Consider the following 26,391-nt stretch of genomic DNA (forward strand, 5'->3'; position numbering starts at 1 on the left):
GGGTAACAATGTGTCAAATCCAGACCTCCTGAAACCCTCATCCTCCCCAGTCCCACTGCCCCTTGCCCTTACCCCCTCCCCCTTTTCTTCCTTCTGTCCCCACCAGGACAAGAAAGGAAGTTACCCAGAATGCCTGCAAGCTCTGTCCCCACCTTCAACAATGCCTCTCCCTAAGGCAATGAGGGATGCAAGAGGAAACTGACAGAGCCACAGGATCCATCAGCTTAGCAGGACTTGGAGCGAGAAACTTAGGGGTGAAAATCAATAGCCCAAAGAGGCAGGGACGCTGACAAGCTTGAGGCTGACTTGAAGTTTAAACAAGAAGCACGGAGTAGAGCCTCGCAAGCAGTGCTATTCAGGGGCGCAGGGGAAGTAGAGGCTCAGGGGCAGAGGGCCTACGCGGTAGGCACAGGCCTGGGTTCAGTCTCCATCTTAAGGAAGTCCCTGGTCAGCGCTTGGTTCTCCATGAAGGCTGAGCTGGACGACTTTACAGTAACGGAAAGATTAAGAACATAAAGAGCCCAAAAGCCTCGTCTTAGCTCATCCTGCCCCAGCCTCTGAAACTAAGGGGCCCCTGCACATCTGTTCTCTGGGCAGACACCTCTCCCCTCCCCCAGCACCTCTGTCAGAACTGGGAAACTGCTGAGGCAGCAGCTTACTGGGCGTGTTTAGGAAGAAATTTCCCAGCCTCCCTGTCCTTCTGCTGGCTGTGTTCTGGGCCTCCCCTACCTAGGCCCTGACCAACTGAGATGTGGCTGAAGCCTCAGCCAAAGGGTTAAGACTAGCATGAATCTGAGAGAAGGGAGCCTAGAGCATTCCTACAGGAGAAGATAAGGGAATCTGCGGGAGTGGGGGCCCTTGGGTGTGACTGAAGCAGGGGAGGAGCCCAGGCTGGAGGAAGAAGCCAAGTTGAGGGTTATAGGGACAAGCTGTGACCTAGCCTGTCCAATATCCAGCTCCATACAGCAGGCCCTTTCATCTCAACGTCCACGATCCTCCTCCCAGACTCCCTGGCATCCCAAGGCACTCAGTGGCTTCCAGAACAGATGCATCCTACACAGAGCCTCTCAGAGAGGCTGCGGGGCACAGCAAGAATGTGGGGCAGGGTCCTAGGTTTTAGCCCAAGCTCCACCGACCTGCTCCTTCCAGGCTCTGATGACGGAGCCCTCTCTGAGCCCTAATGCTTTGTCTATAAACTGCCAACACTGCTCTACAAGTGTCTCTAGGGCCCTCCTCCAGTCCCAGTACTCAGAGAAATCGCCCAGGATTTAAGCAGACAGAAAAGACAGAGGCCTTCCAGAGTCTTGGTGAGAACAAAGACGTAAGTTGCAGAGGCCTCAGAAATGCAGGCCCTTAAACGGATCCCAAGATGGAAAATCAGGGCTCGTTTCTGGCCAGAGAAGGCTTGTAGAAAGAGACTCTCAGCAGAGGTTCGCTCAGCACACGTAAAGGGACAGATGTGACATGCAAGAGAGGGGTGGGGCAGAAGAGAAAGAAGGAAGCCGAGGGACAGAGCTGGGCTGCAGATGTGGAGGGAGGGAGGCCCGGACCCTGCAAGCAAGCATCAGGACCTCTGGGGACTACCGACTGCTCAGGAGTGAGGGAGAGGATCTGACTGAAGGGATACAAAGGAGCAAAACGAAGCTGTTTACCTTGGCTTTGCCCGTATTTTCCCGGGGCCCCTCCAGCTGCAGCCAAAAGTAAGGAGTGTCAGGACGGCTCTGGAAAGCGGTCACCTTGACCCTGAAGATGCGCTGGACTTGTAGCCGCTGCCGGTGCACCCGGAGCTTCGATTTTGTCTGCACCATGAACCATTCCTGCGCTGGGGGTTTGCCCCCAGACAAAAGCATGGCTGTCCCTCCCGCCCCTGGAAAGCGTGAGAAGTGTCACGGGTCCCAGCACCGAGGCCCCCAGCCACCTAGCCCCGCAGCCTAAGCCACGCCTCCCCTCCTTGAGGCGCGCCCCCCGCCACCGCCTCCCTGCTGCGGGCTCTGCGACCCACCCGCCAGCGCTCGGCGCCCGCCCTCCCAGCTCTGTCCCTTTCCGCCGCTGCACAGGAGACAAGCCCTTCCTGCTAGTGGTTGTAGCTAGGGGTGGGACCGGGCGCATTCCCGCCGCCCTTCCTCCCACTCAACCACCACCCCCTCCTCCCCCTCGACCTCGAAGCCAGGCCCCTTGGATAAACTCGCCTGGGCTGCTGGATGACTTAAAGGGGCGCTGGAAACCGAGGGAGGGAAGGAGAGGAGGCCGGGCGGGAGGGGGGGGGGAGAGCCAGACAGGGTCTTGGAAGCAACTGCCTTCCACCAAAGTTTTGTGTTCAGGGGTCAAAGTTCCTTCCTCGAAGGAAGGAAAAGGATTGAAGAGTTGGTCTCTGAGACCCTGTTTTGAGATTTCAAGCAGTGCTACACACACACACACACACACACACATACAAACACCACACACACTACACACACCACACAAACTACACATAACAAACACCACATACACACACACATACAAACACCACACACACTACACACACCACACAAACTACACATACACATACAAACACCACACACACCACACACACACACACTACACACACATACACTACACACACATACACTACACATACACACACACAAACACCACACACACATACAAACACCACACACACTACACACACCACACACACTACACATACACATACAAACACCACACGCACATACAAACACCACACACATACACACACACAAACATAAACAAACACCACACACCACACACACCGACTACATACACACACACCACACACATACACACCATATATACATGCAAACACTACACACACACACACCATACACACATACAAACACTACACACACACACATACAAACACCACATGCACATACAAACACCGCACACATACACACACATATACAAACACCACACACCACACACACTGACTACATACACATACACACCACACACATACACACCATATATACATACAAACACTACACACACACACCATACACACATACAAACACTACACACACACACACACCATATACACATACAAACACTACACACACACACACCATACACACATACAAACACTACACACAGACACTCACACACACACACACCTTGGCTGTCTGGACTTCCCTTGAAAACCCTTTACTTCACCCAGCTCTTCGTGGCAGGAAAGGGTTAAGGGAAAATGGGGTGGAGAGACCAGAGGCTAGGGCCGGTAGAAACTGCGGCTGGAGTCCAGCAGGAAGTAAAGGGTTACAGCTCTGACCCCCCACCCCCCACTCAAGTCTGGGGACCGCCTGGAACTGGCTGGAGGCCCAGACCCTGCGGAAGCCCCCCAGGGCTGGAGGGGCAGGGGGGGTTGGCTGCCAGAGTTTTCAGGCCCGTGTTGTTTATGAGAACTCCTTTTTAGCAAGTGTGAGTTAGAGTGTGAGGAGCCGTGGGAGGCAGGGTCCCCAGTCACCTCATCCACAGCCGTCTGGTTGGCATCAGTGGTCCAAGACCAGCCCTGGGCTGGGGACACTTCCACAACCCTCACTGCCTTGGAGACTTGCTCCATACAAAGAACACTTTATGTAGCCGTGTAGCCCGAAGCCGCCCAGCACTGTGAAGGCACAGTCTGCAGTTGGGGCCTCAGGAGAGCCTTACTTTGCAAACAAACTAAGAGTCACGGTTGGACGGACACAAGTGTGACCTGACCCGTGGGGACAAAGGACAGCTGATTTTTTTTTAACTAAGTTCTTTCCTGGGACATGAAGTTACAGAGCCACCTATGTGTGTCCAGGCCAGTGGGGAGGGGCATGCTCTACAGAAGGGACCAAGGGGACAGAGATTCAGGTTAGTGCCAGACTAGACTGGGTGGTCAAACCCCACCTTTACATCTTAACCCTGGATTAGAATTCAAAAGAGGGAAAGGTGATCTGTGGGGTTCTGGATAGCCAACTCCGGAAGGCTTTGAAGTCAAAGGTTGTCTGAGTGACCCCACTTCTCTCCACTTTCCTTGCCTTCAATTGGACTGTCTGTGCACATCAGAAATTCCAACACACAGAAGGCTGAGTCCAGAGGCCCTGACTCGAATGAGGATGGAGAGTTGTGCCTCAGTTTCCCTTCCAGGAGTGAGGGATAGGTAGGGAGCCATACAGCCTCTCCCCACCCCTTCTGTTAGTGATGCTAAATTCTCTCTGGCCCCCACTAATGATTATGAACTTCAAGCACAGTTACTATTGTCAGGGAAAGGCCCCAGGTTTAAGCCTATGCTCAAAGAGGTCACGCAGAGGGCAGAAAGAAGCCCAGCATAAGATATGTCATAAACAGAACCTTTTAAAGCAATTTATTTGAACTTTTATGCTCTGTGGTTTTAGCTCACAGTCATGGGGTTAATAGTCCGAGGCACAGGATGGACATTAGATCTCACAGGTAAACTTACATAATTCAGGTACCAAATTACATACCAGTGTAGCTGTGTACAGTGTACTGCCACACTTGCTAACTGGTCGTTTTCTTTCCCAGATCTTGTCTTCCTCCTCATCTTGGCTCAAGCCAAAGTGTGATTCTCTGCCCTAGAAATTCTCTCCTCCTTGACTCAGCCCTTACAGCCTGCTCACCCATCCACATGGTTGAAGTGGCTTTGGCCAACTGCTGGTTATACCCTACTTTGTCAGGAGTGAGCCTGTGACCCCCTCAAACAAGTCAGTAAATCCCTTGTTCAGTGCTCAGGTGTCCCCTCTGCTGATGTATTCATGGGATCAGGTTCATTCAACAATTTCCATACTTATTTCTCTGCTAGGAGCCAGGCTCTTGGGTGCAGCTTTGGGTCCGACTCAGACTGCCCTAGAATTCACTACATCATTCAAGTTGGCCTTGAACTAGAAACAATCCTCTTGTCTCTGTCTCCCAAAGGCTGTGACTACTTGGATGCACCAATATCCACGTATCTTCCCAGTTACTTCTAGTTGAAGTATCTTCAACTACATTTGTTGATTTTTGAGGGGGAGAAAGGGAGTGGGGGGTTTCGAAACAGGGTTGCTGTGTCATCTTGGCTGTTCTGGAACTCACTTGGTAAACCAGTCTAACCTCAAACTCCCTGTCTCCCAGAGATTCCTTGTCTCTGTCTTTCAAGGGAATACTGGGATTAAAGGCATCTGCCACCTTGCCTGGCCTACATTCATTAATTCTTTTTCTACAACATTAAATTAAATGGTGCTTGCTTGCCTTAGAAGCCTCCTGATATCTGGTCCAAATCTCCCTTGAATAGGAGGGTCCTGGCATCACAGCAAGCAAACGTCAGACTTGTGTCTAAGCACAAACAGCAGCAGGTAAGAAGAAGCCCTGCAAGGAGTCGGCTCGCAGGAGGAATGAGAGGCCTCCAAGTCAAAAGAACATCTGGATTAAGGTCCTTGCACAGGGAGCTAGATTGATCCTTATCGGTCCAAAGCTTTGGAGGGAGAGGCAGTTCTGTCATTCAAATACCTAGCCCAGGTCCACACCCATCTGAGTTTCTAGGGATGGGGCGGGGAGCTTTGTGAACCAGATGGCCCTGCCTGGAACCTTTCTGTGACAGCATTTAAGAGGCTAGCATTTCCTGGACTTTGCTGTATTCTCTAACATGGGTGACTCCCATTAGAGTAGAAGTGGCTTCCTGGAGGCGAACAGAGATGGAAGAGTCTAAACAGACAGACGGAGGCAAGAGCCAAGGAAACAAGTTACTGCTCTGTAGATCACTGCATAGGATGGTTTCCCCACCGTGCTCAGCACAGAGGTGGGAAAGACGGTGTTCTCAAAAGAGGTGGCTGAAGACGGTTCCTGCCAGGGTCTTGCCAGGCAGTAGCTCCTGCCAGTAACCCACCACTTGGGAGGTAGAGGCAGGAGGACCAGGAGTTCAAGGTTCAAGTTTTTCTGGATTCTAAGGTATTTGTGGTACTTTTTAAGCTTTTTTTTTTAAAAAAATTATATATATATAATATTTTTTTCTATTTTATGCTAAATTAAAGACAAGGAGCTGGAGGGTTGGCTCAGTGGTTAAGAGCATCTGCTGCTCTTGGCAGAGGACCCAGGCTCAGTTCCTAGCACCCACATGGTGACTCGCAACTGTAACCAGGTTTACTACTTTGTGGGTTCGCTTTTTTTTTCAAGATTCATTTATTATTGTATGTAAGAGGTCGTCAGATCTCATTATTACGGAGGGTAGTAAGCCACCATGTGGTTGCTGGGATTTGAATTCAGGACTTTCAGAAAAGCAGTCAGTGCTCTTAACGCTGAGCCATCTCTCCAGCCCCATGGGTTCCCTTTTTTTTTTTAAACCACCCTCCTCCACCCTGTTCCACCCTTCCAACCCCCAACACTAGGTAGGAGAGAAAGAAGGTTAGAGGGGAAAGGAGGTGTTGATATCCCTAGACTCCTTCCTGCTGATTAGAGGCATCGAGTTCCTTGGGGCAAATGTGATCTTCTCCATCAGAACATTTAATTTCTTCTTTCCATCCTTTGCACAGGGCCACTTAAAAACCACAACACACAACCAGCAACTCGCAGCAGCGACCAGTGTACCCCTCTTGGGACACCAGTGTTTATGTTCCCTCTCACCAGTCCCCAGAATTTCAAAGGTCATACACTTGCAGAAACTATCTGCAACTGGCAAAATCACACCCCAGCTACAGCACAAGGCAAACATGTCTGTGCTTTTAAAGAAACCAAAATTCTCACTACACACAATCATCCCTAACTCCAGTTCCAGGGTATCAAATGTCCTCTTCTGACCTCTGAAAGAACCAGTGTGCATGCATACATGCAGTTAAAACACATACATAAAATAAATGAAATATTTTTAATTTTTAAATTAAAATCAAGGGTAAAATGCAAGATACCATTTTAACCTGTGCCCTTTCGTCTTAATGTCTTATTTATTACTCGCGTGTATGTGAGTATAGGTCCTTTTGTGACACAGCACACATGTGGAGATCAGAGGACAACTTTTGGGAGTTGAGTCTCTCCTTCAATTAGTCTCTGGGACAAACTCAGGTCGCCATGCCTTACAGTGACCACTTTCGCTAGCACAGCCCTTCCAGCCCTACCTTTATTGTGTTTACTCACTTACTACGTTTGGTGATAGGTCTCCTGTAGCCCAGGCTAGTCTCAGACTCCCTATGTAGTCAAGTATAATTTTAAACCACTAATCCCTTCTTCCAACTGAGTCCTGAGATTACTTCAACCTCACTTATGGTCCTGGAGATCAGACTGAGGACTTTAGGGATGCTAAGTGAGCACTATACCAGCTGAGTCACATCTCCAGCCCCTGCCTTTTTGTTTGTTTGTTTGTATATATTTTTAAGGCAAAAAAAAAATCAAAACTACTATCAGGAATATCCTTACTATTTTCTGAAACTTAGGGGTCTAGTTCACAGGTTAGACCGCCTTACTTCCTTGTTTATTTTGCCACAAAGGGACACTTGTCAGTAGAGAACATCTGTCCACTAACTGATAACAGTCTTTTGTCTCAAAGTTCCACATTCCTAAGTGGTCTGCTTTATCTGCCCTTGACTATATAACAATGAATAGCTCTGCTGCTGACGTACTGCCTGCCGACACACAATCCCGTAACTCACACTCCTGCGTGTACGGCCTGCACATAGATTCCTGGAACTGAATTGCTGCAGTAGAAGATATGCACAAAGGGATGGGTCTCCAAAATCGTAGTAATTTAGAACGGCGGGAAAAACCAAGACAGTTAGGATGATGCAGCAATTGGCTGACCAGTTCCTAAAGAGAAGCAGATGCACATGTGCATGCTAGGTGTGTTATGCTGGTTGTACTCTGTGTGTGTGTGTCTGTGTGTGTGTCTGTGTCTCTGTGTGTCTGTGTGTCTGTGTGTGTCTGTGTGTGTCTGTGTGTCTGTGTGTGTGTGTATGTAGTATCAGAATTCATCCTCCTGCTTTCCATCATTTTTAGATTATTTATTTAATGTACTCATTTTTCAGAGATCTTGCTAGGTAGTCCAGGCTAGCCTTGAACTTGTAATTCTCCTGCCCCAGACAAAGTGCTGGGATTACAGGCATGGGCTGCAGCATGCTGCCTTGTTTTCAGACTCTCTGCCCCCAACTTTGTATTGATGCTTGTGAGTTTCACATCATGTACCCACTGATCTCTCTGTCTCCCCGTATCCACCCTTCACCCTTACAACCTCCCCCCAAAAGAAAATAGGAAACAAACAAAAATCAAAAGGAAGCATAGAGAGCATCTCATTGTGGAAGTTGTAGTGTGTCACAGTGTGTCCCACAGTCTACCCATCTGTCTGTCCGCACCCACACCTTCACTTGCAAATGTTCTGACACTATTGAGATTAGATCCTCCCAGGACTCCTCTTGGCTATCCTTCTGTTATCCTGTGTCACAGAGATCCTGCAGCTTTGGATCTGCAAGGCCAGCCCTTTCACGAGGGCCAACAGTTCAGGTGATGTAGATTTTGGGGTGGGTCAACCCAAAACCCTGGATCTGGGGCTGGGTGGTAGCTGAGCTGGTCAGCCTTGCTTATCTGTACCACCAGGTGAGCGCCCCCTCACTACTCACAGCTAGCCTGGCCAATGCTACCTCCAGCACGGAGCAGGGTCAGGTCTCCTGCTCTCACGCCCACGGGCCGGTCCGATGTGCTGCCTTGGTGAGGCTTAGGGCCTACTCTGTCAAGTGCTGCAGCCAGCTCTCCCTCTCTCCCACATTGGTGCTGTCTCTCCTGGGCCTCTGTCACCAGAGCCAGCTCATGGTGCTGCCCTTGGAAGGTGCAAGTCCTGCTTTCCCAGGTGCCGCCACCCCTGAGAGGTCACATATAGCTCAGGCTCACCTAGTAACCTAAAAATGACCTTGAACTCTTGAGCCTCCTGCCTCCACTTTCCAAGAGCTGAGTCACATACAAATCACTAGGCCAGTCAGTACCAGTCAGTACCAGCCATATTCAAAACTCAGAGATCTGCCTACTCCTATCCCCCAAGTGTATATATATACACACACACACACACACACACATATAAAACATAAATGTTCCAGTACCTAAATATCTCTGTCATTAATAATTTTCTTGCCAGTGTGATGATTCACAATTTAAACTCCTCTAAATAGCTGGGCAGTGGTGGCACACGCCTTTGATCCCAGCACCTGGGAGGCAGAGGCAGGCAGATTTCTGAGTTTGAGGCCAGCCTGGTCTACAGAGTGAGTTCCAGGACAGCCAGGACTATACAGAGAAACCCTATATTAAACAAACAAACAAACAAACAAAAAAAAAAACAGCCGGGTGGTGGTGGCACACGCTTTTAATCCCAGCACTTGGGAGGCAGAGGCAGGCAGATTTCTGAGTTCGAGGCCAGCCTGGTCTACAGAGTGAGTTCCAGAACAGCCAAGGGCTACACAGAGAAACCCTGTCTCGAAAACAACAACAACAAAAACAACAGCAACAGCAACAAAACAAAAACAAAAACCAACCAACCCCCCCCCAAAAAAATCCTCTAAATAGGCTGAGGCAGAAGGATCACCCCAAGTTTAAGAACCGCTAGCTGGGCTACAAAATGAGACCCTTTCTCAAGGGCAAAGAAGGCATTCTGTATCTCACATGATGACAGTTTTTACCTTTCTCCACAACTCGTTCATGAACTAAACACCTTGAACTATTGCTTGACTTGAGATGGCGAGATTGCCTGCCCCGGTGGCACACCAGATTCAGTGATTTCTGCCTTGTCTCCGTCCTGGCATACTTTTAGTCCTTGTTAAAAGAACAGTGGGGCTGTATTCGTAGGATCTTCTGCCCAAGTACAAGAGACACTACAGGGCCTGATTTCCTCCACACCTGGCCATATGCAACACCACGAAGCCCTGGTGCACTTTGCAAAGCTAAGTCTAAGGAACAAAATGTACATCTCATCAGAGTGTCCTGTGGGCTGTGTGGCTTTGGGTCTGGGTAGAAACACTTTGAGGGGAAAATACCTGCAAAGAGGCTGTAGGTCTCCGGGGAGAGGACCAAGTGTACTAAGCGAAGGTTACAGGGAGGAGGGGAGGGACCTTGGTCACTCAGCAGGACTAGAGTCAGAAGCCATCAGAGTTAGGAGTTAAGTCTGTAAGGAGAGGTGCCCTGGAGAATGTCAAATGATTAACGAAAGCCACTCTGAGGCAGGGGAGCTCTGCACTCACTCTCTCCTAGTCACACAGTAAGGCTGGTAGTTGATTTGTCTTTCCTTCAACTAATATCCACAGTGTCTACCATGTGCCCAGCAAGGCTCTAGGTGTCTGGAAGAAAGCCTAGAGGAGAACAGTAGGAACCAAGTGTGCACACTCATGGCCCTATATATCAGAGTTGGAATGACAGCAACTGCACAATGACTTCATTGTAACTACATTAACTATTATGAATAAAAGCTAATGCAATATGTCGTGGAGGTTTCTTAAACCAATTGTATTTGCCTGCGTGTGCTAGAGTTTCTCCAGAAATGTTCTTATTATCTAAAAAAAAATAAAAGTCGGCCGGCATGATGGTGAATTCCTTTATCCCAGAACTCAGGAGGCAGAGGCAGGCAGATCTATATGACTTCAAGGTCAACTTGTTCTATATAGCAAGTGCCAAAACAGCCAAGGCTACATAGTAAGACCCTGTCTTAAAAAACAAAAAATAGTGAGGGGGCTGGAGAGATGGCTCAGCGGTTAAGAGCACTGACTGCTCTTCCAGAGGTCCTGAGTTCAAATCCCAGCAACCACATGGTGGTTCACAGCCATCTGTAATGAGATCTGATGCCATCTTGTGTCTGAAGACAGCTACAGTGTACTTACATATAATAAATAAATAAATCTTAAAACAATAAATAAATAGTATATACATTGATTTTATTTATTTATTGGCAGTTCTAGGGGTTGATTCTAGGGCTTCAGACATGCTAGACTGATACAAGTGAACTATACTCCCAACCTTATTTTTTCCCTTGTATTTTATTTTTAGTGTGTGTGTGTGTGCGTGCGTGTATGTGTGTGTGTGTGTGTGTGTGTGTGTGTATACATGTCATGTCATGTATGTGGTGGCCAGAACAACTTTCAGGAGTTAATTCTTTCTACCATGTGAGTCCAGGAGATTAATCTCAAATTTTCTGTCTTTACCCACTGAGCCATCTCAGTGGCTTTTACTTTTCATTTTGAAACAAATTCTCACTGAGTTTCCCATGTGTCCTTGACGTCCACTCTGTAGCTTGGGTAGGACTTGAATGTGAAATCCTCCTGCCGCCGCTTGCTGAGTATCTGGGGCTCCAGGCTTGCTCCCCTGACCCAACCTGGACTTTATTTGTTACAGTAGTTTTAGTTCAGAGCAAAATTTAGTGGAAAGCGTGGAGTTCCCACACATTCCTGCCTTTCTTGGCAACTTCCTCCACCATCAACCTCTGCTCCACGGTACTCAATGGACACTGATTCATCATCACCAACCCAGATGCACAGGCTGCACTAGAGCCCTGCCGACCTGTGGTCCTACTCTGTTGCCCTCTGCCTAAATTGCCTTGAGACAGGGCCTCTCACTGAACTGGGACTTCACAGTTCTCTGGTATGGCTTTCTGACTGGCTTTCTGTCCTTAGGATCCGCACCGAAGTATCCAAATGAGACCAGACTCATGGGAGCTTTGGTTAAAAGTCAGACGTTCTTTCTCAGGGATGTGTGGTAAGTTCTCTGAGGTTCAAATCCCAGCTCTCTCCTTGGTGATGCCTGATTCTACACATGTTATTTAAACCCTCTGTGCCTCAGTTTCCTTGTCTGGGAAGACTAACGCGCCAGGATCACTGGGAGAGTACGAACAGGAATGAGCTGTGGAGTACAGGGCTTGCTGAGGCACCTGAGGTAGAGTTGGGGCTCCTGCCGCCCTTCTTTAGAACTCCCTGAACCTGGGTTTGCCGCTGCACCAAACTCAGAGTTAAACCATGAAAACCCTTTCCCCTCAGCACACCACAACGCAGCTCTGTGAGCCACTGCACAAGGCAGTCTCCACTCCTTAGAATCTTAGTAAAGGAGACAGGGAAGTTTGTAATGCAACACCATGACTGAGGGTCAGTCCATTATCACCATGGCAGGGGGCAAGGCAGCATCAGGCAGGCCCTGGAGCAGTAGCTGAGAGCTACATTCTGATCCATGACAGAGAGAGACACTCTAGGCTTGCCCAGACTTTTGAAAGCTCAAAGCCCATTCCCAGTAATACATTTCTTCCAACCAGGTCACACCTCCTAATCCTTCTAAGCCTTTCAAACAGTGCCACTCCCTGATGAGTAAGCCTTCAAATAGATGGGCCTATGGGCCATCCTTATCCAAACTACCACAATGACAGTTAAGGGTCAAATGACTAATGATTCCAAGAAGGAGGAGGAGTCAGTCTCCTTGCTGGTGGGGTCGGGGTGGCGGTTGGGGGCAGGCAAGCTGAGAAAAGGCAAAGGGAAATACCAGAAGTGAACTTCTCACGAGAATGTAGCATTCCATTTCCTAACCTTTCTCAGAAGTCCCACCCTCCTGCTCCCACTCCTCCAAGTTGTTTGTAGCTGCTGCTGTCAGTCACGTGCCCAGCACTTCCGGATGTTAGCCTCTGGGAAGTCTCAGAAGAGAAGTACCTACTGGGGCACCTAGGATAACATTGGCTCCTGGCTACCAGTCCTGCCCAGATTCTACCTCAGTGCGGTAGAGGCTGCTTAGAAGTCCTCAGACCTTACTTGATATCCCAGCATCCATCTGAGGGAGCAGGAGAGCTATTTTCTCCAACTCCACCCAGCATCTGCACCTAGAACATCCTTGGTTCAGGAGAATAACATTGCGAATACATTTTCTTTTCTGCGAATGTGTGGCTGTCCCTCCCTACCACTGTCCCCGACAGTGAGCCCAGGGAGTTATTTCAAAGTGTAGTTAAAAAACACAGGTAGATTGTCCTTTCTCTGAGTTTCCAAAGCCTCAAGTTGCCTGTTACACTTTTTTAAAAAAATATTATTATTTATTTTATGTATATGAATGCCCTATTTGCATATACACCTGCGTGCCTGAAGAGGGCATCAGATCACGTTATAGATGGTCATGATCCACCGTGTGGTTGCTGCGAACTGAACTCAGGACCTCTGAAGAACAGCCAGTGCTCTTAACCTCTGAGCCATCTCCATAACCCTCCTGCTACACTTTTAAAAGCAAAGAATTGCTTTTTTTTTTCCTGGCCCACTGCTCTAATCCAAAGGTTTGTACACAACAAGAGATCAATAAATGCTTATTAAACACTGTAGCTAGGGTCCAGTTCTCCTAGTGACATGATGAAGGGTCACATGGTTCACCTACGGCTGAGCTCGGGCCTCCCTCCACCTTTCCTCTTCTCTGACTCCTACCTTACTTTGTCTTATTTAGCTGAGCAGTAGGCAGAAACCAGCTTGCTTTTGCCTAACCTGCTGCAAAACCTTTCTTTCTGCTCTTCTTGGCACCGTCTCTTCATATAGGTCCTAACTCTAAACTATCAAGTACACACATATATAAACACACATGCTCTGACAAAATAAATAGATGTTTCTCTATTATTACAAAATGCACGCCAAACTTCTTAACTGGTCAATTAAAGTGTCTGTGGTTCACTTCTTTCCAGCTGTCCACATGTGGCTTCCAGCATTGTTGGTCTGTCTGAGTGTTTTGAGAAAGTGTTCCATGTAGCTCCAGTTGACATCAAACTCTGTGTGTAACCAAGGCTGGCCTTGAACTCATGATTGCCCTGATCCACCACCCAGGTGCTGATAGCACAGGTGTGTCATCTCTATCTTTTCCCCAGAAATCCTCCTTTCCCTACTCACAAGCCTAGAAACATCCCTTTAGTAAAATATTCTTCAAACTTGTCCTTGGGCTTGGCTCTCAGCATTTCCACAGCAATATATCATTTCTGCCTAGAAGCTTCTATCATCCACCTCACTCTAATCTCTAGGCAGAAAGGCCTCTTCCCTCTAGAGACATCACCAGACATTCAAGCTCAAGGCTGTAGTACGACACTGACCCTCGAGTTCTCACTGCAAACACACACACACACACACACACAAATAACAACAACAACAACAAAAACAATCAAGCCTCACATGCTCTGCACCCGCAATTTCTAGGCTGTGTGGGATGACAATTCTGTATGGCCTTTTTCTCCAACACGACTCAGAAAGTCCAGCAGCAAGATCCCAGGCCTCACAGAATTGGCTCTAAGCGCAGCCAAAAACACAACTGGAAGGCAGCTCGGTTTGCTTCTCTCTAAGTACCTTGCAGGCTCAGAATTCCAGCCACAGGAGCCTCAGCGAGTCCCAAGAGCATCTGCTTCAGCAACTGGGCTCCAGGGTTCGTCTGAGACCGTCCTTGAATTACCCTGTGAAATGAACTTCTCTAAAGACATCTCATCTGTGTTAAAGACCCTGGAGACTGATTAGAATCTCACCATGTAGAGCAACAGGATGCTGATCAAGGGCCAAAATTACCTAGGGCTATCTTTAGGTCGCTTCTGTAGCCCACCTACCTGGTGTACCCCCATGTATGTACATCCATATATAACTTTTTCAACTTTTTTTAAATGTGTGACTTTAACTTCAGGTAAGCTGTTTCATAGTGGAATATGTCATTGGAGGCAGCCTGGATCCTTGTCCATGGTCACTCTTGTTTGTCTCAGAATAAACTGCCTCTTATTCCATCGAAACAAAGGCTGGCCAGGCGGATAGACCGGGTGAGGGGAGAGATGGGTTGCAATGCGAGACTCCAGCTTGCTCCTCCACGTAGTCCTCCCTCAGAGCCATGCAGCCATGACTGGGACAGGGAAATAAAACTACGCTGGAATCTGACACTTTTTAGTTTTCAACTTCCTGAGCTGATGAATTCCCTACTGTGGTCTTTAAAACGCATGGACCCAGTGGGCATAGTGGGCATAGTCACTCTCTGTAATCCCAGTGAAACAGGGCTGCAGCGCGTTCGAGACCAGCCTAAGCTATGTACTGGGTTCCAGGCTAGCTTGTCAAATAAATAAACGAGTTGCAGATACCTCCCCACATAAATAAAAACAAAAAGCAGATATCTGGGCTCTGAACTTCAAGAACATAACTGAGTAGATTAGAGACCTAGGGCAATAGCTCAGATGGTAAAGTGAGTGTATGCCTACCGTAAACACAGCCCTGGGTTTTACTCCCAGCATCGCATAAAACTGGGCCTGGTGGCTGACACCTAAAGTCCCAGTCCGGAGGTGGGGAATAAGAAGTTCAAGGCCATCACACATCTTTGATACGATATGAATTCCAGCTCAGCAATCTAAGAAATCCTCCAGACTGACACTTGGTAGCTGCTCAGTAAATATCTGGCCATGGCTGAGCACTCACGTCCTGGCAGGAGATGAAACCAGCTGTTATAGGAGGCCTGTGTTGGGGGGGACAATGGGAGTCCCCCATGCTCATGCATTTGAACATTTGGTCTACTATTGAGGGTGCTCTTTGGGGGAATTACAAAACTTTAGGAGGAAGAGCCTTGCTGGAGAAAATTCATCCCTTGGACTGGACTTTGGGGTGTTATAGCCCCCCCCCATACTTCATGCTTTCTTTCCCTGCTTCCTGTGTGTGTAGGTAAGATGTGGCCTCTCCGCCTCCTGCTCCTTCTATCACACTTTCCTCACCGTTAAGGACATCTAGCCCTCTGGAACCCTAATCCAAACTAAACTCTTTCTTCTAAGCTGTTCTTGGCCATAGTCTTTCCACAAAACAACAGAAAAGTAACCAATATAAAACAGCAAATCCCCATTGCTATAGGCCTTCATTCAAATGGAGACTAACCCATCCAGTAAGAAGCTGGGGTGGAAGTGAGGTGTGCTATAAATAATTAATGTGTCCCATGGTCCCCTCCAACATAAAACTGATAGATAATGAATCTGGATTGGGGTTGGAGGGGATTCTTGGACACACAAGATACACACACACAACACACACACACACATGTACACACACACAACACACACACACACACACACACACACATGCTAAGGTCTGGTGGGCTGAGCAGCTGATGTTAATTTGGTTTGCAGAAGCCTGTGTTCTAGAGGGCAAAAGAAACTGATTATGGACAGAGGAAGAGGTCACTTGGATTCCTCCTCAGTCTTCCTATCCTGAACCAGTCTCTGAGGCTTTCCAGGGACTTCCCGGGGCTATCTGGATTCTCCGTTTTCCAGGAGTTCAGGAAAAGTCTCAGGGCCATCAGCTTTCAATGGGCAGGAAGCTTCCATGATGACGACCTGGAGGTGAAGCAAGACTTCCGAGGACTGTTCTCTGACTGGCTTGGGTGAACACTCTCAAGGGTAATGGAAGCCATCAAGCTGGTTGTGTGCCGTGTCTACCCGTGTACACCAGGCTCTAGGTAAGCAGGTAGACAGTGACTCTCCCTGGCTCATTGTGCCTCGCTCTCATAGACGGCCCAGACAGGGTAGAGAGCAGGCTTCCTGCTGGATCTGTTAATGACAACGGATGTACCAGCTATGCAGGAGGCCAGCTTGGACATATCTCCAAGATAAGCCTGGAGCTCATGCCTGCCCTAAACTCTGAGGAATTTAGAGCTGTCAGGAAAACGGCTCAGCTTCCTGCAGTCTACTACTAGCATACAGTATTTCCAGACCTCATAATCGTCAAGGGTAGGGGATTCTCTGGGTAGGCCCATGCCAACTCTTCCTTGCCCCCTCCCTCACTTCAGAGAACAAGCCCTAGGGCCCTGAGACATCTGGGTTGGCATGTCCAAGTGTGCAGTGGGGCAGGAGTCCAGGAAGGCGGTGTGCAGCATGCGGTTGTGGAGCTGCGATTTCAGGTGAGCCCCGCTTCTCTCTTTGAACCCCAGATTCCTCCTTCTCTAAATGACTGAGAAGCTAGACTGGTGTTTTCTCACCCTGACTATAAATCAGCATCATCTGTGTCGTGGCAAGACACAGGAACCTGAGAACTCAAAGATTCCAAGGCCTCATCCCAGAGCTAAGGAACCTGAGCCTCCAAGGGAGAGGAAAGAAGCCTGTGGAGGTCTTGAATCTCCTCCTCAGCACCAGCCAGGGGGCCTCAGGAGCCCCGGTGTGCAGCCCCAGGTCCCTCCATCAGGAAGAGTCTTAGGATTCATTGCTCCAAGCCAGACCCCCATCTCCTCCCAACCTCTCAGACTTCCTGGGCCAAAGCTGGAGTAAGCTTACACCACCCCTTTCTCCAAAGAGCTCTGGAGCCTGAGGCACTGGTCAGCGAGCAGTTTATTACCCATCAACCTGTCCGGCCTGCCAGCATCACAAGCAACACAGCCTGCACAACCAGGACATCATCTCCTTCCCAGTCAGTTCTGGCCTCCAGCCTCAGGCTCCACCCTCATCCCCCGTCCTCCACACCCTCAGGCCCTTTCAAGGCAGCACCAGGCCTGGGGGCCACACCTTAGCTGGGAGAGAAAGGGGGTACAGGAAGATAGAAGCTGGGCAAGGAGAAACTAGAGTTGGCCCCAAGCTTCTGGAGCTGCACCCCAGTTAAGAGGGCAAGGGGGCGGGGCTTCTGGGGCCACTACGAGTGGTTCAGGCAGGAGGCTCTTCTCCAGGACGCGCAGGGAAGCCACTCAGGTCTCGGCCAATGATCTCACTCACTGTAAAGGAGGGGCAGTTGAAAGACAGGACTAAGGCAGGTCTTTTCCTTTTTCAGAGACCGCCCCTCCCATCAACTCCAGGCAGCCTCCAGCTAGGCTGGACCTCAGTTTCCCCAATGTCTCATTAATAACTGCTTCTAACTAAATTTTGCCCAACTCCATCCCTACAGGTTCCCAGCCCTGCATCCTAGCCTTCGCCTGCCAGTTTGACCTACATCTATGGTAGCAGGTCACACATAGAGATAAAGCAGGAAGGTCTTCTTCACCAATGCGGACTGTAGTCCCCAGGGAAAGACAAGATGAGGGGGGAGCTACTCAGCCTGGCTCTCCACAAGCCATGTCCCTCCCTGCAACTCACTGCCTGGATCTACAATTCAGGGAAACAGATGGAATGAATGGTCTTGAAATACTAACAGGGCTGAAATTTTGTGACTAGGGCAGAGACAGAAAAAAAGGGTGGAACAGATACTGTGTACCCTTAGTATTAAGTTGCTGAATTCAGGTGACCACACACACACACACACATACACATACACACCAAGAACTTGCTCCTGAGACCACTGAGTAGCCCTGGGACACTAAGAATGCCAAGCCCCTGAGCAGCCAAGCCCCAGCCTTCAGCAAACACACAAACCGATCTCTTGCACTCCTTGCTCACTCACACTCGCAGCCCCCAGTCCCACACCCACCTTCCTCCAGCGTGACACCCTGGATAGGTACACTGTCTCTGAAGCCGCTGCTGTAGCCACCCCTGGATTTCTCCTGCTCCGAAGCCCCCTCCCCAGGGGTATAGCCTGGCCCCACCTCATTGTAGCCCTCAGCTGGTAAGGGGTGGATGGCACTCTGGGGATGGAAGGGGTCTTCAAGTGGTGGGGAGGAAGGTAGTGGAGGCCTAAAGGGGGCTGGAGGGGGAAATGGAAGCCCCAGGGCAAAAGAGGAGCTCTGTCCTCCATATTGATCACCAGGAAAGGGGCGGGGAAGGAAGGAGACTGAAGGTAGGCGGGCACAACCTGTGGTACCCCCAGACTCAGGGAACATCCGCAGGCCAGATCTATAAGATGGTGGGGGCCCCGTCAGGGGATACAGAGCCGGTGTGCTATAACCAAAGCCTTCTGACAGATAAGGAGTCTCATAAGCAGGGTCTTCGTGGGGGTAGGAGGGGTAAGGGGGTCTGGGCGGTGAGAAGTCCACGTCAGGGCCGTAGGGGGGACCCGATGTGGAAGGGAAGGCCCGGAGAGCCGAGTCTGGTAGGGGCTCCTCCTTGAAGATCACTAGGAAGATAAGGAGGCAGGAGGCCGGTGAGGTTCTGGCCACCGAGTCACACCTTCCACCCTCCCTCCCTTCCCAACCCACCCCTGAGCCCATCACCTCGGGGTCCACACCCTCTGCCCCCCACCACAGGCAGTCTTAGAGCGCACCAGGCAAGAACTTGAAACTTTGGGTAGGACTGCGCTTCCTCCGCCCATTGGAGACATAAAAGTAGACCTGGACTGGCCGGGACACCCGCTTGTTGCTGTATTCAGGGATGGTCAGAGTCAATGTCACCTAGGAGAAGAGAGGATGGGACAGAAGTCCTTGGAGATCTCACATCCAATCCTTCCGTGGGCCCAACCCTTAGCTCGTAGTTCCACGGCTGAAGAGTAAAACCTGTTTCCTGGAGATCTCCCTACTCAGCAACTAGGCCTTCCCGGCTAGAAAGAGTTACTCTGAATGCCAAACCCAGGGTAAGGGGCTCCTGAGAACTTCCTGGATTCTTCCGCCCTTCACCCCACAGCCAGGTTGGGTCCCCTAGGGACACTGGTACCTCACTGCTCTGAAGCCGGTTCACCGCAGCCTCCTCCTCCCACTGCAGTTTTCCATCTATTGAGGAGATAAAGAACTTCAGCCCGGCTCCTGCCCCAGTCCTCTGCCCTGTCTCCTGCTGGAGTCAACATTAGACTAAAAAGGTTCTTAACAGAGTAAACTGGGTGTTTAGCCAATGAAAGAGACAGGACAGAAGCAGCCTAAAGCAAATGAAATGACTGGAACTTAGAGGGAGTTTGTGTTAGCAGCAGCCCAGGAGAGCTCTCACCTACTAACTCACACATCCCCTCCCATGGTACCAGCAAGAGGAGAGGAGGGAGGAATGGGCCTCATCCTGAAGGGAGGTGCTAAGACCAAGGCTACTGGTGTGGAAGGTGCCTCTGGGGTTTCTCTGACCTGACTCCAGGGTACTAAATGTGGGTCTTGGGCTGGACCATCAGTGAGCAGGACGGAACAAAGGAGAAGCCCACAGTTTGGTGGCTGGACTTCTAAGTCTCCCATTTCTCCACCCCTTAGATTCATCTTGGGGCACCCCACAGGCTCTCATAATCACAGCTCTGCTTTTATCTCAGGACAGGCCCAGGAGAATCTGTGACGGGGTGAGTTCTTTCTTCATATACTTTATCTTCAGGAGGATAAACCCTCTGAAGGTCAGTTCCTCTTCAATAAGCAAGATGTGCATTATTTGTTTTTTGTGATTTATCTTTAGTTTTTATTTCCTGTACATTCATGTTCTGCCTGCATTTCTATCTATGTGTGTGAGAGTGTTCGATTCCCTGAAATTGAAGTTGTGAGCAGCCGTGTCGGTGCTGGGAATTGAACCAGGGTCCTCTGGAAGAACAGCCAGCACTCTAAACAGCTGAGCCATCTCTCCTGCCCCAGAAACATGTATTCCTTGCCTTGGCTCACTGCCCTTGGAGTTTTAGATTGTGGTCACATCCATCTCCCCATGAGAAACACAAGGAGGAGAGGTAAATAAAGAAACTGGGACTTAACTTGATAGTTCTGTGGCTGTCAGAGTTTCACCTGCTGGTTGTTAGCTCGCCTTCCTTCCTTCCTCTCCCCAGTAGATACTCACCGGGACCCCTCTCAATGAACACCACTTTAGAGTCTGGCAGGAAGTTGGAACCAGTCAGCACTAGCTCCTCCCCTCCTCTCACGGAGCAGGCACTGGGGCTGTAGGCCTCCACCTGGGGCAGCTCCTGGGCTGAGCGCTGGGCTGCAAGGTAATATAAGAAAGAAGCCTGGCTGGGCCGACTGGAGAAAAGACAGCCCTGTCCACAGGAGCAGCCTTGGGGAAACCCTCCTTTTAGTGGCAAATACAAAAGGTAACCAATAGCAACATGAAACCGCACAGCCTGTGGAAGGATTCCTGAAGCAGACACGAAGCAGATAGGCACAGGTTCATCAGGCATCCTCGAGACAGAGTCTATAGCAGGGGCAAACTAAAGGACCACCTCCGCCTCTCCCTGCTCATCGCAGAACAAAAGCTGAGACTTCTACCTGGCTCCCACCACACACAGTGCACAGGATACTATGTAGCAGAAATAGGTAGCAGACAGACAAAAGAGCTCTAAGACAGAGAACTGGCCAGGGCACGTTTGCTCACAGCACTCGATGGGCACCGAAGCTGCCTGCACAGAGACGACCTTCCCGCCGCCCTGAGGCACGTGCACACGGAACACCAGCCGCACACGCGTGTTCTTGCGCCCGATGTCTGTCTCACCCTTCCGCAGCTCGATGTCTGAATTCCGAAGCTTCAGGATTCCAGCACAGTCAATGCTGAAGGCAAAGGAGGGATGGTAAGCCTGTCTAGCCAAAGCTGGGCAAGGATGCATTTTTGCAGAGCACAGTCCTCAGGCCATGAGTCTCTAGGGTTGCTTAGAGGGACTATTTTCTAATCTAGAGATGGCCTCTCCAGATAGCTCCCCAATCTCAAAACTACCTTCCTCAACACTGGCGGGGCCGGGGGGGTGTAGCTTAGTGGCAGAGCACAAGTAAAGTCCTAGGTTCAATTCCTAGGGGTTCAGGGGTGGGAAGGAAGAGGTTCAAGTTGCCTGGGGCCTTACTTGGCAGCCATGTTGTTCTCTGGGAGCAAGGTCATCTCCAGCACTTTGGTCCCACTGACTACAGCTTCATAACTGGCTGTAGCCACCATCTTGCCAGTAATACGGTGCACCTGGTAGAAGGCATGTGGTCGCAGGCTCCTCTCATCTGCAGTGCCAATGAACATCTGTAGAGTCAATGGCTTCTCGCTGTAACCTAGGAGCTGACGGAGGGAGACAGAGGCCGCCTATTTGAAAGCCCCAGTGTCTTCTAACCTTTATCCAGCCTTGGATTTTTCAGTCCAAGGACAAGAAGGGTAAAAGATAAAGACTATCCTGTAAGGGATTCCCTGTGGGAAACTGGGCATCATTTGTAGAGAAAATGTGGCCTGGAGTTCACAGTGTTATTCTTGGACAGCCCAAACTGGGCTGGGCAAAGGAGGAAGAGCTTCCAAGAAAGATTAGCCCAACTCAATATAGAGAAAACCTAACTCCCAGTGACCTTTGGCCTTAGCTGAACCCCTCCCCCACATCTGGCAAGTCACCATTTTCCAAAGTAGACTTGAGGCTGATGTCCCAGGGGATAAGGGGTGGGGTGGGAGAACAGAAGAAGAGGAGAAAGTATATCCGGGTGGGTCCTTCCTGTGCAGCCTTCCTCCCCCAGTTCCAGTCCCTCCCCTAGGCTGTGTGCGGGGTCACAGCTGAGAGTGTGGGAAAGGGCAGTGCCATGATTCTGTGTCCAGCCGAAGCAAGAACCTGGGCCTGGAGAGGAGAAAGAAGATGGGGCCTGCCTCCCGCCCTTACCTTGACCACAGGGTGGCCCCCGGGGGCCGCTTTCACAGCTCCCCGGCTGCCCTCGGTCTCATAGTGAGCGCGGTGGTGTGCCCTCGGCTGTACCTCAATCCTCAGCTCCAGCTGCTCGTACTGGCTGGGTAGAGGCCAGTCCAGGGGAGGGAGGGCAGAGGTCCTAGAGAGAAGTGAACATCCCTGCCTGGAACCTCAGACCCCTCAGGAGGGAGGGGGAAGAGTGGATATGGGACAGATAAGAAACCACAACAGAAGTAAGTTCTAAAAGTCTAGAAACTGGGGAATAGATAAAGGAACAAAGTCCTTTGTGGAGGAGGGTGCAGAAGATGACAATGGCCCCTAGAGATGCCCTCTTCCCAAGTTCTAGACACAGGATGTGGAGAAACAGAGGACCTAAGGCCATGCTGGTCTTCCCACAGCACAGAAATGGTCCTTTAGACCAGAAAAGGCATCAGACAAAGAGACCGAGGACAGAGCCTATGTAAAACCTAGGGTTGGCTACTCTGCGACTAGGCCAACTCCTTCCCACTAGTTGGGGTTAAGTAGGTAAGGTTGCAAGGGCTAAGGGCTGCTTTTTCTGGAATTGTACATACAGATAATCTGCTAGTAAATCACAGCTGGCGATTGCATGTGCACGCACATACACACACGCGTGCGCGCACACACACACACAGCTGATATTTGACAGTGTCTTTTAATTGCTATAATTAATGCAAAATGGGACTATTCGTGGCTAGTAAGCGAAGGTCTGGAGGTTGCTGAGCCATTAGACAGTGCAGCCCTGCACTACAAAGTTCCCAGCTCAAACAGTAGTTTTTTGAGGTTGAGAAATGTTGATCTATTGGGATCCCAGAGAAATCAGCTTCCCTCTAGAAGCTGGTCAGGATGAAGCCACCTCAGTCTGACATGCTGAGGTCTGAGACTATTGAAATAGGCAGACTTCTTTGAGAGTAGAAGGGATAGAAATACCAAGTTTCAATATAAATTCTTTTAACTTGCAAATGTATGTAACTTTATTCCAATTTGAAGTGATGCTCTTAAGCGCTGGACCTAGAAATTAGGAGCGAGAGGAGAGTTTCTTGGAGCCTAGGTCTGCTCTATCTCTTCTGTCTAATCAGCCAGTGGCTAAGATCAACCTGCCCGTGGGAGACCAGAGCTGGAGGTGTAAGAAACCCTGAAGGAACTCCATTTTTCCTGTTTCTCTTAGAATACTGAAGGGTGGGGGCAAAGAGGCTTTTTCTAATAGGTTCACTGGAAGGTTCACTAAATAGGTTCATCTACAGCTCATTGTTAGACAGCTGGCTTCAAAAAAAGAGAAAACTAAATTGCCTTAAAATCAATTGCTGGTTTTAACTGTAGCCATGTTATTGTAGAAGCTCTTATGAGATATGGAGCACACCTCGAATTATGACTTGTCTTTAACGTCATCCTTTGACCGTCCTGCTCTCTGCCAGAAAGGGTAGAAGAGTTCAGAAGTGCAAGATCCGGCCCTCACCTGAAGATGGGGCTGTGTCCCCCAATTCGGGCCTTGGACCAAGCAAGGGGAGAAGGCACTGCTAGGTAGTCCATGCCAGCCACCTCTTTCCGCAGAGCCCCCTGAGCAGCCACATCCTCGGTACCGGAGGACAGCTTCCCATTGCACGAGGCAGGCTCCTCAGACCGAGGCAGGGCCGCTGCTTGCTCGCTAGAAGTCCTCCGGGTTTTCTGAGGGATGCTCTCGGTTGGTGGAGCAGCTACATAGTCAAAAGGGCCAGGGGAACTAGGGTCCCGGGCCAGAGGCAACGGGGGTGGTGGAGGCGGCTCTGGACCCTCTTCCCCAAGGCTGCCCCGGCGGGACAATGCTGGGGAGGCTGAAGATGGAGTTCCGGAACTGGAATAGCGCCGCTTGCCGCAGGGAGAAGCAGGCCGAGGGGAGGCTGGGATGGGCCCAGGAGCGCTGAGGAGTAGCCAGCTTTCCTCTGGCGCTCGGCCTCCGGAGTTTGGACCGTATAGACTCCACGGATCCTCCGGGGTCCATGGCCTAGGAGAAGCCCGGGGAGAGGGCAGCGGAGAGCTCAAGCCAAAGCGGGAAGCTGCTTCATTAAGTTCAGACTCCACCTCGTCGCATGCTGCATACAGGGCTGCTTCGTCTGAGGCATCAGAGAAGAAACTCCACGAAGACAGGCTGCTGCTGCCAGGGCTCGGGCTGAAGAAGGCGCCTCCGCCCTGACCTCCAGCCTCTCGGTAGCCCCCAAAGCCTTCTGGGGGAGGGTAATCTCTAGGAGAGCCGTCCCCCCAAGTCTCAGGAGTGTCCTCTAGCGAGGTCGGTGGGTCAGGCGTGGGAGAGATGGAGGTGATCCGGATGCTGGGACACTCAAGAACACGACCGCCCCCAGCACCCCCTGCATTACCTCCTGGGCCCCCCAGCCTCACCGACCGAGCTGGCTGGCTCTCCCAGGTGCCAGGTGAAGGGGCGGGACGGGGTGGTGGTGAGTGCATCCCTGGCCGAGGGGGTGGGGGTCGGGGAATCCCAATAGGGGCAGCACCATAAGGAAGAGGTTCCCCCAGGGCCAAACGACAGCATGGAGGGGCATCCTCTGAGTCCAGCTCTGTCAAAATGGAAGGGAGGTAGAGGGGAATGGGGAGAGAGAAGCTGGTGAGATGTCTAGCTTTCTCGGATGGTCAGCCCCTAAAGCCGATATGCTTAGCATGGAGAGGTCCCCTAGTCTCCGGACAAAAGCAAAGTTGAACATCAGAAGACAGAAAAGAGATACAGGCATGCCAGAACCTCATACTCTGATACCCTGGTCCTGGGCAGGTGGGCTGGGGTGGTTTGGGGGGTGTTAGAGCCAGGCCTGGAGGCGTGCTTGCCCAGGCTCTGGGCTGGGCTGGGGGCGACTCACACATGAACCCAATTAGCGACGGTTCCCAAACCCCCAAATGGTGCTGGCAGAAACCCCAGTTACCATCGCAACTGTGGCCTGGGGGTGGGAGGGATGGGGGCATGTCAGTGGTGACGAGGGGAGGTGGCTCCTCCCTCGCCCTCCCAAAGGGGGCGGGGGTGCAGCCGAAGGGTGATGCGTGCGGGCCCAGCCAACGGAGGGGGTTGGGGGGGCAGTGGGCAAGCACGGATTCCGTGCAAGCGGCGGCCGCCGCCCCCGACTCGTTCCCCGCCATCTGCCTCTCATTGCGGCCAGACAGGGGGAGGGGGAAGGGGAGGGGTGTCCCTGCGCTGCCCGAGGGAGCCCCCAGCCCCAGGCGTCGCGTCTGCAGAAGCAGGCCTAGGTCCTAAAGCCTTAAACTCCAGAGCCAAACCTCCCCTTCCCAAGCCGGCACCTCGGGCTCTTGGGGCGCCGCGGTTCCCTTCCGCACCCCATCCCAGAGACAGTCGGCCTAGCCGGCAGGCGGCGCGTAGCCAACAACACCCCCACTCCCACCCCAGTCAGGACCTAAAAAGGAAAAAATGATGCCATGGCCCCCAGCCTCACTTCCACAGCCTTGGTAGTCCCTCAGCTCCCCTCATTCTCTGACCCACTTCACCCTCCACCCCAGGCTCCAGGCCCCCAAACTGTCCCGACTTAGATTTCCTGGCCCTTCAGTCACTAGCCAAAAGACCCCTACCCAGCCCCACACTAACCTTCCCCAGGGCCCCCAGGGCCCAGCGGGGGGGCCTCCTTTTCCTCCCCGAACACCAGTTTAAATTCCAGCTCCTCATCCTCGCAGCTCGCCGCCCCCATGGATCCGGCCGGAGCCCCCAGGTCCCGCCTGGGTGGGAGGGGGAGGCTCTGGACGCTGCTGTAGCTTCACGCGAGGGTAGTTCCCTCCCTCCCTTTCTCTGAGACGCCCCCTCTTCTGTCGCGGCCGCCTCCCTCCGGACGCCCCCTCGTTATTATAGAAACTTTTCCAAACTTTTTTCTCCCAAACTTCTTCAAAGCGGCCCCCCCAGCTTGTTCCTGATTGGCTATCCGGGATGCACCGGCCCCTCCTCCAGGGATGAGATGGGAAAACCACGCGCCCCTAGTCCTCCCCCACTCTCCCTCCCTCAGTCATCTCTCCAGTCCCACCCCCTCCAAAGAGAGAGAAAAAACTGAATTGGAAAATGGTCCCTTCTAACGTTCTAGAA

At 51.0% G+C, this 26,391-nt stretch overlaps 2 protein-coding genes across 3 annotated transcripts in view; both read right to left on the minus strand.

The window, feature by feature from the left end:
• Window positions 1–1,984, minus strand: part of Nynrin (NYN domain and retroviral integrase containing) — a 29,365-nt gene extending 27,381 nt beyond the window's left edge. Inside the window, 1 exon segment of the mRNA XM_052191376.1 lies at window positions 1,653–1,984. Coding sequence (XP_052047336.1) covers window positions 1,653–1,850 — 198 coding nt within the window. The 5' untranslated portion in view covers window positions 1,851–1,984.
• Window positions 1,985–17,245: 15,261 nt separating this feature from the next.
• Nfatc4 (nuclear factor of activated T cells 4) lies at window positions 17,246–26,152 on the minus strand. 2 transcript variants are annotated; one of them, XM_052191377.1, is made up of 10 exons: window positions 25,906–26,151; window positions 23,785–24,877; window positions 22,287–22,449; window positions 21,507–21,706; window positions 21,047–21,219; window positions 20,516–20,656; window positions 19,439–19,494; window positions 19,053–19,179; window positions 18,324–18,905; window positions 17,246–17,634 (listed from the first exon to the last, which is right to left on the minus strand). In XM_052191377.1, exons 1-10 carry the CDS (start codon window positions 26,003–26,005, stop codon window positions 17,567–17,569), a joined length of 2,703 nt encoding a protein of 900 aa, XP_052047337.1. In that variant the 5' UTR covers window positions 26,006–26,151; the 3' UTR covers window positions 17,246–17,566. The 2 variants fall into 2 exon arrangements, 1 of the variants encoding a protein (XP_052047337.1); XR_007979287.1 differs by having other exon boundaries at window positions 17,565–17,634; window positions 17,850–18,905; window positions 25,906–26,152.
• Between the last annotated feature and the right edge of the window lie 239 nt (window positions 26,153–26,391).

This window comes from Apodemus sylvaticus, chromosome 8 (assembly GCF_947179515.1).
Source record: "Apodemus sylvaticus chromosome 8, mApoSyl1.1, whole genome shotgun sequence".
Taxonomy (NCBI): domain Eukaryota; kingdom Metazoa; phylum Chordata; class Mammalia; order Rodentia; family Muridae; genus Apodemus; species Apodemus sylvaticus.